Genomic DNA, 17,266 nt, shown 5'->3' on the forward strand with positions numbered 1-17,266 from the left:
AAAAAAAACAAAAAACGTTTCAACATGGAGGCCGAATTAGCGCCAATTTGCTTTTCATGTTTTTAACTTCAAGATGGCGGCGCAAATAAATTGACATGCAATATTAAAATTAATGATTGTGCGTAAGTAAACATTGCGAGCGTGTCGCAAACCGCAGTGGGGGCTGTGGAGAGGAAACGAAACTCGCGTTGCAACTCGGAGTGGGTAGAGGTAGGTCAGTGGTTGCACTGAGCGCATCGCTAGGCAATTTCTGGTGCTGCCAGTTGTGATGTCACATTTAGCGATTATTATAAACATAAATTGTGGTTTCATATTTTGAGTTCTGCTGTAATTAAACATTATATTTTATTATACTCTATTATTTTAGTAAAATTTATTAACAAATAGGCAATGTTCGTAATAAATAACAAAACGTAATATGAATTTTTATAATTTTGTTATTGTATTCGTCGTATCCTCGATAGTATAAGTTCTATAGATAGTTGACTAACTCTGAATATGTATTTTTTTCAACACGCATAGCTTAACTTGTATGTTTGTATATAAGCCACTCTTTAAGACTCGATGTTGACCCACTATAAATAGTTCAATTTAATAAAAATTTTATTCACATCAAAGATCGGTAATATTATAATAAAAAGAGTTTTTGCATGTTTTATTTTCAAGCATATTTTTTATATTACTTGTTTTACGATAAATAATACAACGAATAAATCGCATTGAAAATCAAACACGAGAAAATACTATAATCTCTTATACTTCGGGTAAATTTAGCGAGCTGGCAAGCCCAGGTTTTCTCGAGAGGGAGATAGTTACGCGGGCGTTGGACGGCGTCCAGAGAGCAGATACTTGTAATATTGGAGATGAGGGCTTGGACCGATTCCAATGTTTAATGTTGAATATTCATATATTTGGGGATTTCGTAACATCTTTAATAGCGGTTGGATAATATTGTGACGTAGCGCCGATATATCGTATACACATTGATTATTCGATGTTAATTGTATTTGTAAACAAATGTATTGGATACGAGTATATTGTATTATCTGTGGTAGGAGTGTGTTGGTACTTGAATGGCACTGGATTTGTAGGGTAGTAGGTAGCTAGTGTAAACTTAAACATTTATTCATTCAACCAGACTTCTTGTAGAAGTACTTTTGAATCGTCATATTACACAGTTATAACATTTACCACCGGTTCGGAAGGCAGTTTCTACAGCAACTACAGAAACTACAGAAGAGCCGGCAACGAACTCTGTAGTTGCTCTTTAAATAATGAAGTAGCAAGTAGCCGTTATATTTTCTTCGAATTTTCGACGAAACAATACAATTTGTTAAATATAATCTACTTAGTATTTATAATTCATAAACTCTATTCTGACTCTATTATGAGAATCTCATACAATCAAATAGTATAAAACAATTTTTTTTCGCTTGACGCTTTCCGCTGTCTGTCTTTATGCTTAAATTCTCTGTGTCTGTATTTTTAGATCTATAAATTACGCAACAGATTTTGATGAGGTTTTTTTAATAGATAGAGTGATTCAAGAGCAAGATGTATATCATATATATTGTGCCCGGGCGAAGCCGGGGCGTCTCGCTTGTATTATATGAAATATGTTATAAGTGTTAATAAAATTGCACGTTCATCATCATCAGCCTATATATGTTCCCACTGCTGGGACACAGGCCTCCTATAACATAACCTCCTAGAACATATAACGTGCAGTTTGCCCCTCAATTGCACGTTATATGTTCCTGTTATTACTTTAGTTTTTCTTTTTTAATTTTGAAAATCGAATGGACCATAAAATTACGCGTATTCGATTTAGCGGAGATTCAAAATAAGATAGCATACCTAACCACAGATAACATAATACTACAAATTAAATAAACAAGTTCACGAAACTGAATTAAAAAACAGTGCATTATACAACGTCTTTGCTATAATAAGAGAAACATGTTGTATATTTTTATATTCAAAAACTAATAAAATATGTTAATTACGTTATTTACGAAATGTTTTTTTAAATATTTAATGTCTAAATTATAAACTTAGATACCATCGTGTTATTATAATCTTTCAATAATCTGCTAACATTTCTTTTGAAAAACAAGAAATCACGTTGTTTCTTACATTAATTAAAAGTACGTTATTATGCGTAGTGTAGTTGTGTATATCATCGTTAAATTGTAAACACCTTTAGATTACAGTCTGTCGAAGTAATGTACTCACAAACTACTTATAATTTAACGAATTATTTTTCAAAAGATTATCCTACTAATATTATAAATGCGAAGGTTTGTAAGAATGTGTGTGTGTTTGTTGCTCTCTCACGCAAAAACTACTGAATCAACTGCAATGAAATTTGGTACGTATCTGGATAAGTGGTATAACATATAGGCAACTTTTTATCCTGATATTCCTACGGGATACGGACTTACGCTGGTGAATTCGCGGGGCGCAGTTAGTAATATATAGATGTTAAACTGTTACATTGCTAAATTGGCAATATGTAGCAATAAACCTAACCTCAGCCACCGGACTTCGGTTATTCAGGCTTAGGATAGGTAAGGTTTGTTGAAAAACTACATAGATATAGCTCAGCTTCGCCCAGCTCAGTCAACTCGCAACCTGCAGGACGTTTGAGAAAAGTAAGCTCTTGGTTTAATACATTGCTGATGAATTCGCATTAAATTCTAACTAGAAATGTTGCGTTACGTTGCAAATGATACAGATTATAATTTTTCGACAGTTTGTAATCTCGCGAGTTAGTCTATAAGCTTACCATTTTTACAATCTAACGGCAACATTATATCAGAAACAACATGATGGATATATTTTATATATTTGATGAAATAAAAAATATCCTAAAATTTTGTTCATGTGTATGTTTATGTTTTCAAATAAATTTAATTTAGCGAAATATGTATTATTATGTTTGTATTATAATGTAAATGGTGGCATCACTGACTAAATTAGTGTAAATTAATTTAACATAAAAAATGTATTTAATAATAATTATATTTTATAACATCTTTATCAACTCCAATCAATACGAATAGTTTTATAAGACAAAAAAAGATTCTTATCTTCCCAAGTTTCTATGGTGATGAAACTTCTTATCGAAATCAATTGAAGAATGAAATGTTTTTATTTGTTTATTATGAAAGTGTAAATTCGCACAAATCGCGAATGGATTCACTTCGTAGGCAGCTCATTTGATGACTAGATATCGAAATGGGAGTATCCATTTACATTTTCAATATCCCACCAGGTTTTTCAATTTCTTCGACCTTCTTCCCCAGGGTTTCCCAACTAATTGGGATATATACCTAAGTATAGCAGTAAAAACGTTATTTTTCGTACTTAATATACCCGTGTATTAATATCTAACAGATACTAAAGGGTTTAAGTCGTGATAAACAATAAAAAAACATTGTTAGAGACTGTGTTTCGCGCATTTTCTCGTAGGAAAAACAGTAGGTATTTGAAACTATATCGGAAATTGTTAAATTATCTCCATTATAATTAATATCCCGAAAATCAATTAACGTTAATTAATATTTACAATAAACATAAGAAACTTCTTTGTCGTTGTGATTTATCATACAGTTTTTTTATACCAAGGCAACCCGCGGCTAACAACTAGTTTTTAATTTTAATACATTGTAATATAGCGTGTAAATTGGACAAAACACGGAAAATACTATGTGTTGCGTACCATTAAACGTGTAATTTTGCAGATAATTTAACTATTTCCGCTATAATTTTGTGGTTAACCAATCATTATCGCTAATGCCATTGCAAACAATAATGCTAAAAAAGTTTTAAATAACAGTATCCAGTAAGAGTTAATTCTGTAATAATATATCGTAGGTGTTGAAAATAATTATTATAATTACTCGTGTTAAGAACACGAAAACTTTTAAAGACTTATTAGTTACTAGCTGCGCCCCGCGGTTTCACTCGCGTGAGTCTAAAACCCGTAAGAATGTCGGGATAAAAAGTTGCCTGTGTTATTCCAGTTGTCCAGCTATCTACATACCAAATTTCGTTGCAGTCGGTTCAGTAGTTTTTGCGTGAAAGAGTAACAAACATACACACATCCTTACAAACTTTCGTATTTATAATATTAGTAGGATTAGTAGGATAGTAGGATTATGCCACTAAATCTTTAGTAGACATTAATTACGTGTTACGATGTTTGTCCTCGTTGGACCCCTAACTACTCAACTGATTTTAATAAAATTTTCACATCACGTGCAGTTTGATCCAACTTAAAAGATAGTATAGTTTACATTATTTCAATTACGATAAATGACCAAGGCGGACCCGTGGCGTACAGCTAGTATTGTATTTACATATAATTTTCATATGCCAAGTTATTAAATTTGAGAAGCATAAAGCGGCTATAAATCTTCTATTCATATTATCCCATCCCAAAATCATAATATAATAACATATACTTGAAGAACTGGGTTATCGTTTTAGTATATAACAGTAGATGGAGGTGCCTCAGCTGACCTTAGGTGATACGTAGCTTCAACCATATGATCCCACAACTTACCACGTCGCCAGAAACATTGCAAGGCCGGACACAGTCTTTAAGATAGAACTTCAGGCGATTATTTATTATTAGCGGTCCGCCCCGGCTTCGCCCGTGGTACATATATAGCCTATAGCCTTCCTCAATAAATAAGCTATGTAACACTGAATAAATTTTTCAAACGGACCAGTAGTTCCTAAGATTATTGCATTCAAACAAACATACTCTTCAAGTTTATATTAGTATGAATTGTTTTGATAAAGTAATTAAAAAAAATACTTATATGCAGTGCAATATTTAAGATGACAATGCCTACTAAAAATGTTAAATATATCCTGGAACACTAGCTTTCAGCACGCAGCTTTACCCGCGTAGGCAAAGGAAAAATAGGGTTTTTCCCGCATACTTCCCGTTCCCGTAGGGTCGTGAGATTAGCGCTTTCAAGCAAACTAAGAAACTTCAGCTTTATGTATTAGTTTAGTTTGTACATATATCTTGATTTATTATGGAGGCCAAAACCTTAATAAAACCACAGATAAAATAATACTATATAAAACGCCTGTTTGACTCGAACCAAGCAAAACTAAATAATTATGTATACATATACATACACTCCAAACAAGTTTATATAAGCCTATACGAATATTTAAAGCAGAAGAGTGTTTTTGTATTTCGCCTTATCAACCCTTTGATATCCCATTAAAATCGATTCAGCATTAGCAATTTCAAATATTAAGCAGAATAAACAGAGAGAAAATTTTTGTAAGTGGGCTTGGAATAACACCAAGCATCTATGAAAACAAATGAGAGACGAGTTCAGCCGTTCTGAGGTGATTCTCTGTCATATTTCACTTACATATAAAAGCATGTACGAAAGGAAGTAAAATGTATATAAATTAAAATGTAAATAAATTTAAATTAAATGAAACAAACACTTCGGCTTAGAATTTAATTAGATTAAAAATAACACCCTAAAATTACAAAATATCAAATACCAAATAAAGCGGATACACACGAAATTTTTATACCATTTTATTGTAAAGAGATGACAATTTTATTAAAAACTAGCTGCACCCGGCAAACGCTGTTCTGCCTTACTCTGATCATTTAGAGGTATGAAAAATAGATGTTAGCCGATTCTCAAACATACCCGATATGCACACAAAATTTCATAAGAATCGGTCAAGCCGTTTCGGAGGAGTATGGCAACGAAAACTGTGACACGAGAATTTTATATATTAGATAAAAACAAATTAACTCAACTTGAAAAAAGCCGAAAAGTTCCAATAGAAAGAAATGTAAATTATTTATAATTTAAAAGTCTACCTACTATTTCCTTAATTATAAGACTTAGGTATATTTAAAACCTAATTATTCTACCTAACTAGGGTTATACAAATATTGTGTAAGAATTTACAATGCAAATCCCCTTTACCCTAATCCGGGCTGAGTTTAATGCCCTATCAAACTGGTAAAACATCGGCTAGGCAGTTTAGGAGTAGCAAATATTCCAAGATAGTCTTCATAAAGTTTGTATTTATAATATTTTTAGAATATGGTGAACGGTGATATCGTAAAAACATTATAATGGTAAGTGAATGATAATGATATACATGATATCGGTGATCTTCTGAGGTGATAAACTTATCCGTCAATGACTATGAGAAAATTATGTTTGTGAGAGACGGTTTATTAAGTGCTATTTGGGATGGAGATTTCACACTATTCAGTTTTGCTGTACGATGTTAGGTGGCGTTACTTTATGGCAGAAATGGAAAAATAATTATTCTATCGTCAACTTCATGTGATGGTATTTGATGGTAAGAGACAACAAGTGATGGTAAGTGACCATATGTGTTGCTAAGTGACCATATGTGATGGTAAGTGACCATATGTGTTGCTAAGTGACCATATGTGATGGTAAGTGACCATATGTGTTGCTAAGTGACCAGATGTGATGGTAAGTGATGGTAGATGATGTTAATTGACTGCGAGTGATGGTAAGAGACTACAAGTGAGGTGTTTTGATGGTAGGTGACTATAAATGATAATTCATTTGGTTTAACGTTCAGAAGACCGTCGTCGGCGATGTCTCCGCGGAGAGCGGGACCGTCGGCTTCCACGCTCGCTGCTCTTTCGAGACCTTTGAAATACATAAATGCATTTAAAACGTAAACTTCAACTTTCAAATAATATGTCATTTAAATTGCACATATATCTTAAAAAGTACATTGAGAGAAGATCTTTTTAATGGGTTGAATTATTTAATGACCATTATACAAATAAGAAATAATAATTTTCAAGACAAAATAACTTCTGACGGACTGTGAAGGTAGTATCTGAGCCTATATGTATTCAACTATAATATGAATTAAATAACAATAACTATAATTTAATTTATATCTCCAATGTTCAAGTGAAAAGTCTCAAAACACACCTGCTCCTACTTCTCTTCCTGTCTCTATCCGAAGACCTTCTCTTCTTAGATCTCTCTTCCTCTGACGAAGAGTCACCTGACGACTCTGGCTTCTTCTTTTTCGCTTCTGGAAATATCCTCGATTACATACTTGACTAACCCAAGTTTAGGTTAAGCTATGTTAAGTTAAGTATGCGCTAATATTCGGATTAAAAGTTGTACACAGCTTCCTAAGTCACAACTTGATAGATGCATAAACATTAAAATACACTCTGGTATTTAAAATTATTAAATAATCAAATAAAAAAAAATAATTATTAAAGTATAAGCATAAAATCCATCTATGCTAATATTATAAAGCTGAAGAGTTTGTTAAACACGCTAATCAGGAACAGGTAGCTCATTTATTGAGGAAGGCTTTAGGCTATATATCATCGGGTACTACGTGGGTAAAGCAGCGGGGCACTAGTTAATTTAATTATAATATATCATTATTAATTTTTTGACAATTATCCCTATCCAAAAATAATTTTAAATAAATAATTTTCTGATATGGAAACACCATTTGTAAAAATTCATTCTGGAGTGTGGTCATTTTAAAGTAATTTCATAACTTATTGTAAATGTCTAATATATAAGGTACATACCTGCCGCCTTGCTTTCCCTGTCTCGTTGTCTAGACTTTATAAGGCGCACTATTTCCATCAGCTCTTTGCGCGCTTCGTTCCTTTCTTCCTCCTGAAATATTAATGTATTTAAAGGGACTCGAGCCCGCTTCGGCACAGTGACATGCCATTGTGTTGCGTACGGTGATTGGGGGAGCCCTGGAGGCCCATTTCCTTTTCCTTACTCATCGTCAATTCCTCCCTTATCCCTTTCCTTAAATACGGGTAGCGCATCGTTTACCATCAGACGAACCACCAGCTCAGTTGGCCGCTTATGGCATAAATAAAAACATTTAAATAAATTTATAATAATAGAATAGTCCCCATAATGAGGCGGTATTCGAACCCGCGTTCTTCCTTATTTTGTGGTATCGTTTTAATTTGACTGATTTTGGTCGAAATTAAACTATATCTATATAAAAAGTTGACTTACTTTCTTTTTCTCATCATCATCTTTCTCCTGCGTTTCTGCGGCTGGAGTTTTCTTTTCTACTTCCGGTGATTTTGATCTGCTTAAATGAAATATTATATGTATTAATGTACTTCTAAGATATCATGTGAATATTAAATGTTATATATGAAATAAGATTTTAATAAAGTTCAGTGTTTTTTTCAGTTGAGTATATTTTTATTTATAAAAATTTGCGACGGTGAAATTTAAATTAATTAATGAAATACAAATAATTCAACAAACCTTTTATCCGCGCCTTTATCTTTCTTATCAGATCGCTCACGCGACTTATCCCGGCTTGATTCTCTCTCCCTTTTCTCCGAGCGCCTGTCCCTGGACCTTTCCTTAGACCTGTCACGTACCCTTTCCTTAGATCTCTCCCTCTTCCCATCTCTATCTTTAGATCGGTCACGCCTATCCCGGGATCTGTCCCGCTTGCGTTCGCTCGATCTTTCGCGTCTGTCTCTCTCCACTGACCTATCTCTCTTCTCATTTCTATTCCTGTCGGACGATCTGTCCCTCTTCTCGTGTCTCAATCTTTCTCTATCTGTAGATCTGTCTCTCTTATCCTCCTTTTCGCGCTTCTCTTTCCTATGTCTATCAACGGACTTATCCTTGGACCGGTCGCGCTCTACGGACCTGTCTCTCGACCGGCTGTATCTTATTCTCTCGGCGGCCTTGTCTTTTTGCTTCTCCTTCTCCTTTTCTTTTCCCTTCCCTTCGTCTGCACTCTCGCTTTTATCTTTATCTTCTGGCGCTTTTATGATTTTTACAGCGATATCATCTTGTTTATCTTTCTCTTTGATTTCATCGTCATCTTTGTTAGCCGGTTCTCTGTCGGCCGACCTTTCTTGGGTTCTATCTTTCCTACGGGTATCTCTATCCTCTTTACGCTCGTCTCTTTGGTACGAGCGGTCTCTTTCGCTCCTGTACTTGTCCCTTTTACTATACTTATCATCTCTCTGCCTTTCCATTTCACGGCGACTGTCTGCGGCTTCATCCCTTCTGCCGCTGTAAAAAAATATATACGAGTGTGTGTTATCAGCAATTACTGACAAGTGAATACTGTTAACTACCTACATTAAGTTCACAAACTTACCCATGCTCCTTGTTCCTGCTAAACGTGCTTCTCAGCAAACTGAACGGATCGTACTCGTCCTTGTTCTTCGGCGGGTCTCTCTCAGCATTTGCTGCGACGCCGAGCGCTGCGGACGCTGCGGGCGCTGCGGCCACTGCGGCCACTGCGGAGGGCAGCTTGGGCGCTGCGAACGCGACCGTGGACGCGGGGCCCTCGCGGCGCCGGAACTCACGCTGACCCTTCTTCGAGTCCCTGTTTTGTATGTGTGTACATATTATTATAAGCACATTGAAACTTTTTAATATAGTATTTATGATGCGGTTCCCTGAAATGTAATTAAGCAAACAATTTCATATAAGTTTTAATATCTTATGAGTTTAAAATCAAAATGGAAACAAAAAAGATCAGAGGCAGAAGTGATTCGATAAAAATGAAGGGTATAAATAACGCCTTCAAATACATATTTCAAAATGTTCATATCTACAGGGAAAATAAAAATTTAATACATGGATTTTTATATGAAAAACCAAGATATAGATATATGTAGCCCACCTGAACAGTTCATGTTTGGGATTAACGCCGAGCGCGCGAGCCAGTATGTCGGCTTTGTTCTCAGCGCGGGGCTCGCGCCTCTCCACCTTCTTGTGCGGAACCTCACCCTCTTCTAAAAAAAAATTATAATGATTTTTGTAAATTCAGGATGTATAATATCGACTGTAGTCGGTTGAAATTATTTTTACTTTTGCTTTAAACACTATTTCTATTTTAACAACTTAAGTATAAGAGCTAATTTAATTTTAAAAAGTGCGCGTTTCGGCGCCCAAATGTGTTATTATACGTCTTAATGTTTTTAACTACATAATTATATTATTAAACTATACCTTATATTTTATAACTTTTAACCCTTTTTTTTATATTTATTTTAGTTAGACTCACTTATAATAGATAAATATAATAAATAAGTATGTTATTCAATAAAATGTATTGACAAACACATAACGTTTTTTTTACAAACAATTGAAAAAACTAACTCATAGAAAGAAGCATTTTATGCAAATCTCTCACCCTCTTGCTCCACGTCCTCTTCGAAGTCCAACGCGTTGTAATCGACGCGTCCATCGCGAGCTGGCTCTGCGGTATGCACAAACAAATCAAACGACTGACAGACACAAGCCGCTTTCTATAATATAATTTAAATTCTAGAAAAACAATTAATCATAGAAGGCGGTAATATATAAATATATAAATAACAAAAATTGTAAACAGGAAACTTAAAAAAAACATATTAATAACGAGATAAAAAAAAGGAAAAAGTATACAATTTGTTGGGCGGCCTTGTCACTCAGAAGTGATCTCTTCCAGGCAACTCAAAATTTATAGAATTCGATAGCTCAACGAGTTTCGACACGTTATAAAATGCAACATCTGTATCTTAACTGAGAATTATTCATTGAATAGAATGAAATAAACACAAGTAACATATGAAAATACACAAAATAATTCGATCTCACCTAAGACGGAGTCGTCGCACTCCCCGTCCTCTCTCTCCGCGGCCGGGCGCGGCGGCGGCGTGCGAGATGCTCCTGACAACAAAACATACATACATACATACGTTTCATACTAGCTTGTGCCCGCGGTTTCGCAGGCGTCAAATTCGTAATAACCCCCACCTTTCTATGTTTCACACTTATCACAATAATATTGTAAATTTGATAGTTTCTTTGTTTGGATGTTTGTCCGCCAATCACGTTGAAACTGCTTAACGGATTTTGATGAAATTTTATATACAGGAATCTTGATATCCGGACGGATCCGGGCGTAAATTAACAGAAATATCGCCAAAAAAGATTATTACCAGCAAATGTAAGTATGTACTTATGTACTTACTGCGAGTAGTTTGTTTCTCCACAATTTTTTTAGGAGCTTCATGCTCTCGCTCCGCTTCGACACGCTGAAATTAAATAAATATATTCAAATTTATTGATTACAAATTTAATTTCTTTTTACAAATAATGAACATTCATTAATAATCAGCCCGAAATTACTGACAGACACAATGAAAAAGTTTACATTATTAATCGTTCGATATATGGCTTGATCTGTCGATTGCTTGTTTTGTCGTTGGACTGCTTGATTTAGTGATAGATCGATTGCATGATCTATAGAATGATTGCTTGTTTTATAGTTTGATTGCTCTATCGATCGATCGATTGATGGTTTGATCGATCGATTGATTTATTGCTCGATTGATCGATCGACAGACTGATTGATTGATCAATCGATCGATTGATTGCTTAAGTATAAATCGATAGATTGATTGATTGATCAATCGATCGATTGATTGCTTTATGTATCGATCGATAGACTGATTGATTGATCAATCGATCGATTGATTGCTTTATGTATCGATCGATCGATTAATTGTTTGATCGATCGATCGATTGATTGATTGCTTAAACTAATTATGTAATGTAAATAGGAGGCGTCATCACCTCGACGTCGGCGAGCTTGACGATGCGTCGCTGCGCCTGGCGCCAGTGCGGCGGCGTCACCGAGCGCGAGCGCGAGCGCGAGCGGGACGGCGTGCGGTAGCGCTGCGCACACACACGCACACACACACACACATTATCAGCACGGTCAATGCATAAATAAATAATTATTGTATTATTTAGTATTGTATCGACCATTTTCGAGTGTATAGGTTAAAGCTGCGGACCAAGTCTAAACGAATCGAGACCCGGAATTAAACAGCGGCTCCACAGGACACAGTGGGGTCTTAGCGTATAGGACATATCTGACAAAATATGCAACATTGCCGCACTAAAATAAAGTGCCACGTCTGCCATTTTGCTAAAATGACACACGATTATAATTCAAAACAATATATATAATAATATTTGCCATGGTGTCTCGGTGAGACAATTCTCGGTGTTGCCAAAGAGAATATCATAAATTTTTCATGGCAATTTAGTTGCGATTTGATTGGATTCTTTTGTGTCAATGGAACACCATTAATCACACACATATATAACACACTACAATCTGTCAAACCATTTCGGCACAAATGAAGCATTTTTTGCAGACTTGGAGCCCAGTAAGTTTACAATTAATTCAATATTTAATTATAATAAGAAAGGGACAAACGATAGCCTAATTTTATATGTTATCCTAAATCCTAATATTGTGGGAAAAGTGTAGTTAAAATGACACCACTTCATATTTGTAATCAGTCTAAAGTCTAAACCACATCAGTCAAAATACATTCGGATTAAAAAAAATCTTAATAATTAAAAATTAACTTTAATATCCAATTAAAATCATTTAACAGTATGATAAATAAATAAAAATTATTATTGAACGATTAAGAATCATTATGAAACTTACAAAAACTCCCCTCCCTTTAACGATGCGTCCGCTGCGTGTGTACGCGTGGCGTTCCCTCTCACGGTATCTGGGCCTGGAACACAAGCAAAAGTATAACTAAAAAAAACACGTAGTTTTATCGTAATTTTATTAAATACTACTACGTCCGGGTAGCCATATAACGCAATTAAAATAATATTATAAGCACTGAAAAGATGGGATATCTTTTCAGTTGAATGAAACTGCACACGGTGTGCAAATTTGATTAAAATCGGTTAAGTAGGTGAGTTTCAGGTGTCCATCGCGGACAAGCAACGTGACACGCAATTTATATATAATAAAATATAATAGTTTAAAAAAACTATAAAACACGCTTTAACAAAAATCATATTTTGCAAATTGAAAACTGGAATAATTTTATCAAATTAGTGTATTGTCATCGGTCCTCAATAAATCTACAAAGTTTGAACGAAATCTGGCCGTTTAAAGTGGGTCAGAATCGCGCCCAAAGAAGTCAGTTACAAACAAACAAACATACAAACAAACAAACATACAAACAAACAAACATACAAACAAACAAACATACAGGTGAAGCTAATAAAAAGCGTGTAAAAAGAAGATTTATCATCAGATAGCGTAGTCTCCGACGGACGTGTGTGCAAAAGATGCTATCGATGTCTTAGAGCACCAGACCGCCTTCAGAGCACAGGAACTCTCTGGTTTCAAGACCCCTTTGTGGCTCATCATATTTATCAAATTCAAACTAAAATTTAATAATGACAGAAAACTGTCCATAATCTACTACATTCCGTTGGTGTACTTTACTATTATGACTTGTATCCTCCATTTTGTAATTACAACCATATTCAAATCAAATCAAATCAAATCAAATTTATTTATCTTACCTCTCCCGCTCCCTCCTGTCTCCCCTCTCCCTCTCCCTGTCCTGCTCCCTCCCGCCCCTCATGAGGAACCGGTTAGTTGGCACATCGGGTATCTCCCGGGGGTCGATCTTGGAGGTGGTGACCAGGGGGTGAGCTGGCTCTGGAGTCTGCTCGCCCTCGGACGGTTCCGAGTGGTGTCTGTAGTAGGATAAAGTGAAAATAAGGTATGAAACAGCGACAGCAAGTTTATAAATAAATCCAATCTAAATAGCAAAATGTGAAAAAATCATAGAAATAAATGAAACTCTACAAATAAGAAACTAAATTGGATAATAAGTACTTGAACACATATATTGATTTCAATCATACATTAGTAATCATAAAATACAGAGGTTATTAAAAAATATATATATAAACCGCATTACCTCTTTTTTTTCTTATCTTTCTTTTTCTTTTTCTCTTTCCTAGATTTCTCCGATTCCGCATCGCTGTCATCTTTTACTTTCTCCTTCTCCTGTTTGCGTTTTTTACCTGTACAATACAAATGACTTAATTATTTTCTTGATTTTTATGCAATAAAAGCTTATTATGCACTTAATGATTAAATTATTTTTATTATTTCTTTAATGCAACCAAATATAGCCTTAGGTTGTATAATATAACTAAAACTAAAAAAGCAGTATAGTACTTGCACTTATTATTCTATGGTATAGTTTTGTATAGTGGCAGCCCTATCACTTAGTAGTGAGCAATGAGTAGTTTGTAAAAAGAAAATTTGAATTGAATTTATTACAAAATTAAAAATCAAAATAGACTAATAGAGATTATTTAAGAGATTTTTACTCTTTACCAGTACTGGACCGATTTCGAAAATTCTTTCACCACTGTAGAAACTAGAAAAGCACATGATTCCCGAGCATCCCACTCACCCTTGACCCTGACGAGCTGTCCGCAGTTGGTGACGGCGACGTCCTGCAGCGGGCGCGCGTTGCGGTCCACCGGCAGCGCCTCCAGCTGCCGCACCAGCGCCGCGCCGCCCACCACCGCGCCGAACACTACGTGCACACTGCGGACGCACGCATCACGCTCTTATAGACAACTGCTATATACTGTTATATGCTTTACTAGCTGTGACCCGCGTTTTCACACGCGTAAGTCCGTATCCCGTAGGAATATTAGGATAAAAAGTGGCCTATATGTTATTCCAGTTGTCCAGTTATTTCATTGCAATTGGTTCAGTAGTTTTTGCATGAAAGAGTAACAAATATACATACATCCTTACAAACGTTAGCATTTATAATATTACTAGGAGTAGGAAAGTAGAGCTATGGGTAACAATTTTTCCACAATTTACAATCTATGAAGTTAGATTATAATGTAACGGTTTTTACATTCCAATGGTAATTAATATTATACAGCATCAGATCTTTCACAATTAACTAAAGTACAAACGCACCAAAAAGGGGCCTCAATGTTACATTTACTTTTAACAAAAATTTTATATCCATAAGAAGGCAAATTCTATTTTAAGTATTTAATTTGATTGATGACTGAAACAAAAACTACTCACTTGTCGAGATGCGGCGCCGGCTGTGTTGTTCTACAACACACAGAACACATAGAATGATAGCGGGCCGCGACCCCGCCAGCTGCGCGACCTTTACACAACGCATGTTATATATGTCATTGTCACAATTGCTAGCCCCATGTAGCTGAGGGCATAGCTCACACAATATCGATTTTCATGCACAAGGAATATGATTCAAATATCCTATAAAGTACTAGCTGCACCGCACGGTTTCACCCACGTGAGTCCATATCCAGTAGGAATATCGGGATTAAAAGCCTTGCCTATATGTTATTTCAGTCGTCCAGCAATCTACATACCAAATTCCATTGCAACCGGTTCAGTAGATTTTTAGTAGTTCAGAGCAACAATCACACACACATCCTTACAAACTTTTGCATCTAAAATATTAGTAGAAGTAGATAGTAGAAATAGGAAAGTAAACTATTTGTTACATAATATTTCTGATATATCCAATAATTCAAAGTAAATATGAAATTCATCAGTAAAAAGATACTACAACCATATTTCTAATCTTCTGTCATAAGGAATCATAATATAAGGTCATTACATTAGACTTGACCAACAGACAAGTGTAATTGAAGTAAGCGGGGTCTTAACCAATGCATTCAGATATATCCTTACTATACCATAAACATTTTATGCACTATGATTTCACAGGATATCAACAATATATATATTGCTCAGCACTTACAATTACTCATTTAATCCTTGCTATGATGAGGTTTGAACTCACAACAACAATTTACAATAAATAGTATAAAAATAACAATACTCTTTGAACTTAAATTACAATAAAGGAGAACATTGCCTTGCATGTCATCTCACCACAGGATCCAAACTTACATAAAGAACTGTGAACCGTTTGTGTCTTTGCCTCTGTTAGCCATTGACAATAGGAACGGACTGTCATGTTTCAGTTCAAATGTCTCATCTGGAATAAGAAATAATATTCTGAATATTGTCTATATATGCCAGATGCCACATGAGCCAGGCTTGATAAAAATCATAAGAATTAACAATTTAACAGCAACATAACTAGAATGGAATGTGTGTAATTACCTTCAAAGGTCCCACCATAAATTGATTCCCCGCCAGTTCCATTAGCATTAGTGAAGTCTCCGCCTTGTATCATGAAATCTTTCACCACCCGGTGGAAAACCATGCCCTAAAATACATAATTTTACAATTCTCAGATTAAGTTTAATTTCTTTAACTTAGTCTGTAGTAAAATTAGATATCCTAATTTCAATATGATATATAGAATGGATAAGAAGCTAACCTTGTATGTTAAGGGCTTTCCTGTTGTTTTCCCAACCCCCTTATCACCAGCACAAAGGGCCCGGAAATTTTCGCAGGTCTTTGGCGCTACATCGTTAAATAACTCGAATACTATCCGGCCTGAAGGAAGACCTCCGATAGAAATATCCATGAACACACGGTCCCTAGACGGTTTGTCGTCGCCGTCCACCGTCATTTTGGTTAAATTTATTGTTTCTCAGGTCAATTTATTTAGACCACGTCTGCAAATAGTCATCTATCATTTATATTTTGAATTATCAATCAGCAAGTACTTCAATAAAATTATTTAAACATTTTACAGAAACAGCCGAAAATTAGGTACAACAAAATTGACACATGAAAAGAACAGTCAATACTCCAAGACTCTTTCATCTTTGGTCAATACTCGACATTCAATCACAGAGTAATAATACGTTTATATCATTTTACTAAATGTAGTTACTTTAATTCAGTTGTTAATGAACTTAAGAATAGGAAAGTGTAACCACCTTACATTATGAATTTACACGCATATTGCAATAGTAAATTTAGTTTCTAAATTCAAAGCTAATTTAGAAATTATGACTATCCTGATCACACACCCTCAATTTAGGAACTGAATGAGATAATGGACATTATGAGTGATTTAGGACTAACTAGAACAAAGACCAACTAGAAGAAATGATCTACAAATAGAGTTTTAGTTACTAAATGCGTATCGAATTAGTATCGTTTTTCAGTTAGTCAAAATCTTCGAATTAACTTTGTAAAAAAAATTATTAATGTGTAAAACGTTCACGGATCCATTCTCGATCCAGGAGCTTCTGCGACTCAATTTACAAACTAAATTTGTGAAGTGTAAAAACCGCAAAAGTATTTTGAGCCATCAATAGTGAGGACCTTGGACTTAAACTCGTTAAACCCCCCGGTTCAAGACGTTATCATCTGTATGTGTGAGTAGCACGTATTGGGACGCACTCTCTCTCGCACA

At 35.1% G+C, this 17,266-nt stretch overlaps 1 protein-coding gene across 3 annotated transcripts; it reads right to left on the minus strand.

Moving 5' to 3' along the window:
• Positions 1–6,544: 6,544 nt before the first annotated feature.
• On the minus strand, positions 6,545–16,652 carry LOC119836754 (peptidyl-prolyl cis-trans isomerase G). 3 transcript variants are annotated; one of them, XM_038362218.1, is made up of 19 exons: positions 16,277–16,652; positions 16,057–16,162; positions 15,841–15,928; positions 14,977–15,006; positions 14,336–14,472; positions 13,832–13,937; positions 13,428–13,604; positions 12,544–12,616; positions 11,652–11,753; positions 11,047–11,110; positions 10,671–10,742; positions 10,225–10,290; positions 9,712–9,823; positions 9,181–9,411; positions 8,325–9,092; positions 8,064–8,139; positions 7,613–7,703; positions 6,987–7,092; positions 6,545–6,692 (listed from the first exon to the last, which is right to left on the minus strand). In XM_038362218.1, the coding sequence occupies exons 1-19, from the start codon at positions 16,469–16,471 to the stop codon at positions 6,611–6,613; spliced, it is 2,682 nt and encodes an 893-aa protein (XP_038218146.1). In that variant the 5' UTR covers positions 16,472–16,652; the 3' UTR covers positions 6,545–6,610. The 3 variants fall into 3 exon arrangements, with proteins under 3 accessions (XP_038218146.1, XP_038218138.1, XP_038218154.1); XM_038362210.1 differs by having other exon boundaries at positions 8,064–8,142; XM_038362226.1 differs by having other exon boundaries at positions 8,064–8,142; positions 14,977–15,064; positions 16,277–16,313.
• Between the last annotated feature and the right edge of the window lie 614 nt (positions 16,653–17,266).

This window comes from Zerene cesonia, chromosome 3, assembly GCF_012273895.1.
Source record: "Zerene cesonia ecotype Mississippi chromosome 3, Zerene_cesonia_1.1, whole genome shotgun sequence".
Classification (NCBI taxonomy): domain Eukaryota; kingdom Metazoa; phylum Arthropoda; class Insecta; order Lepidoptera; family Pieridae; genus Zerene; species Zerene cesonia.

What these genes read in the sequence shown, in the direction of transcription:
- LOC119836754 (XM_038362210.1), bottom strand. Translation starts at nt 16,471, where the DNA reads ATGACGGTGGACGGCGACGACAAACCGTCTAGGGACCGTGTGTTCATG. An exon ending in GATAAAGGCGCGGATAAAAG is followed by an intron (nt 8,143 to 8,324) that starts GTTTGTTGAATT and finishes ATTTCATTTAAG; the next exon opens with CAGATCAAAATCACCGGAAG. An exon ending in CAGGGAAAGCAAGGCGGCAG is followed by an intron (nt 7,093 to 7,612) that starts GTATGTACCTTA and finishes GGATATTTCCAG; the next exon opens with AAGCGAAAAAGAAGAAGCCA.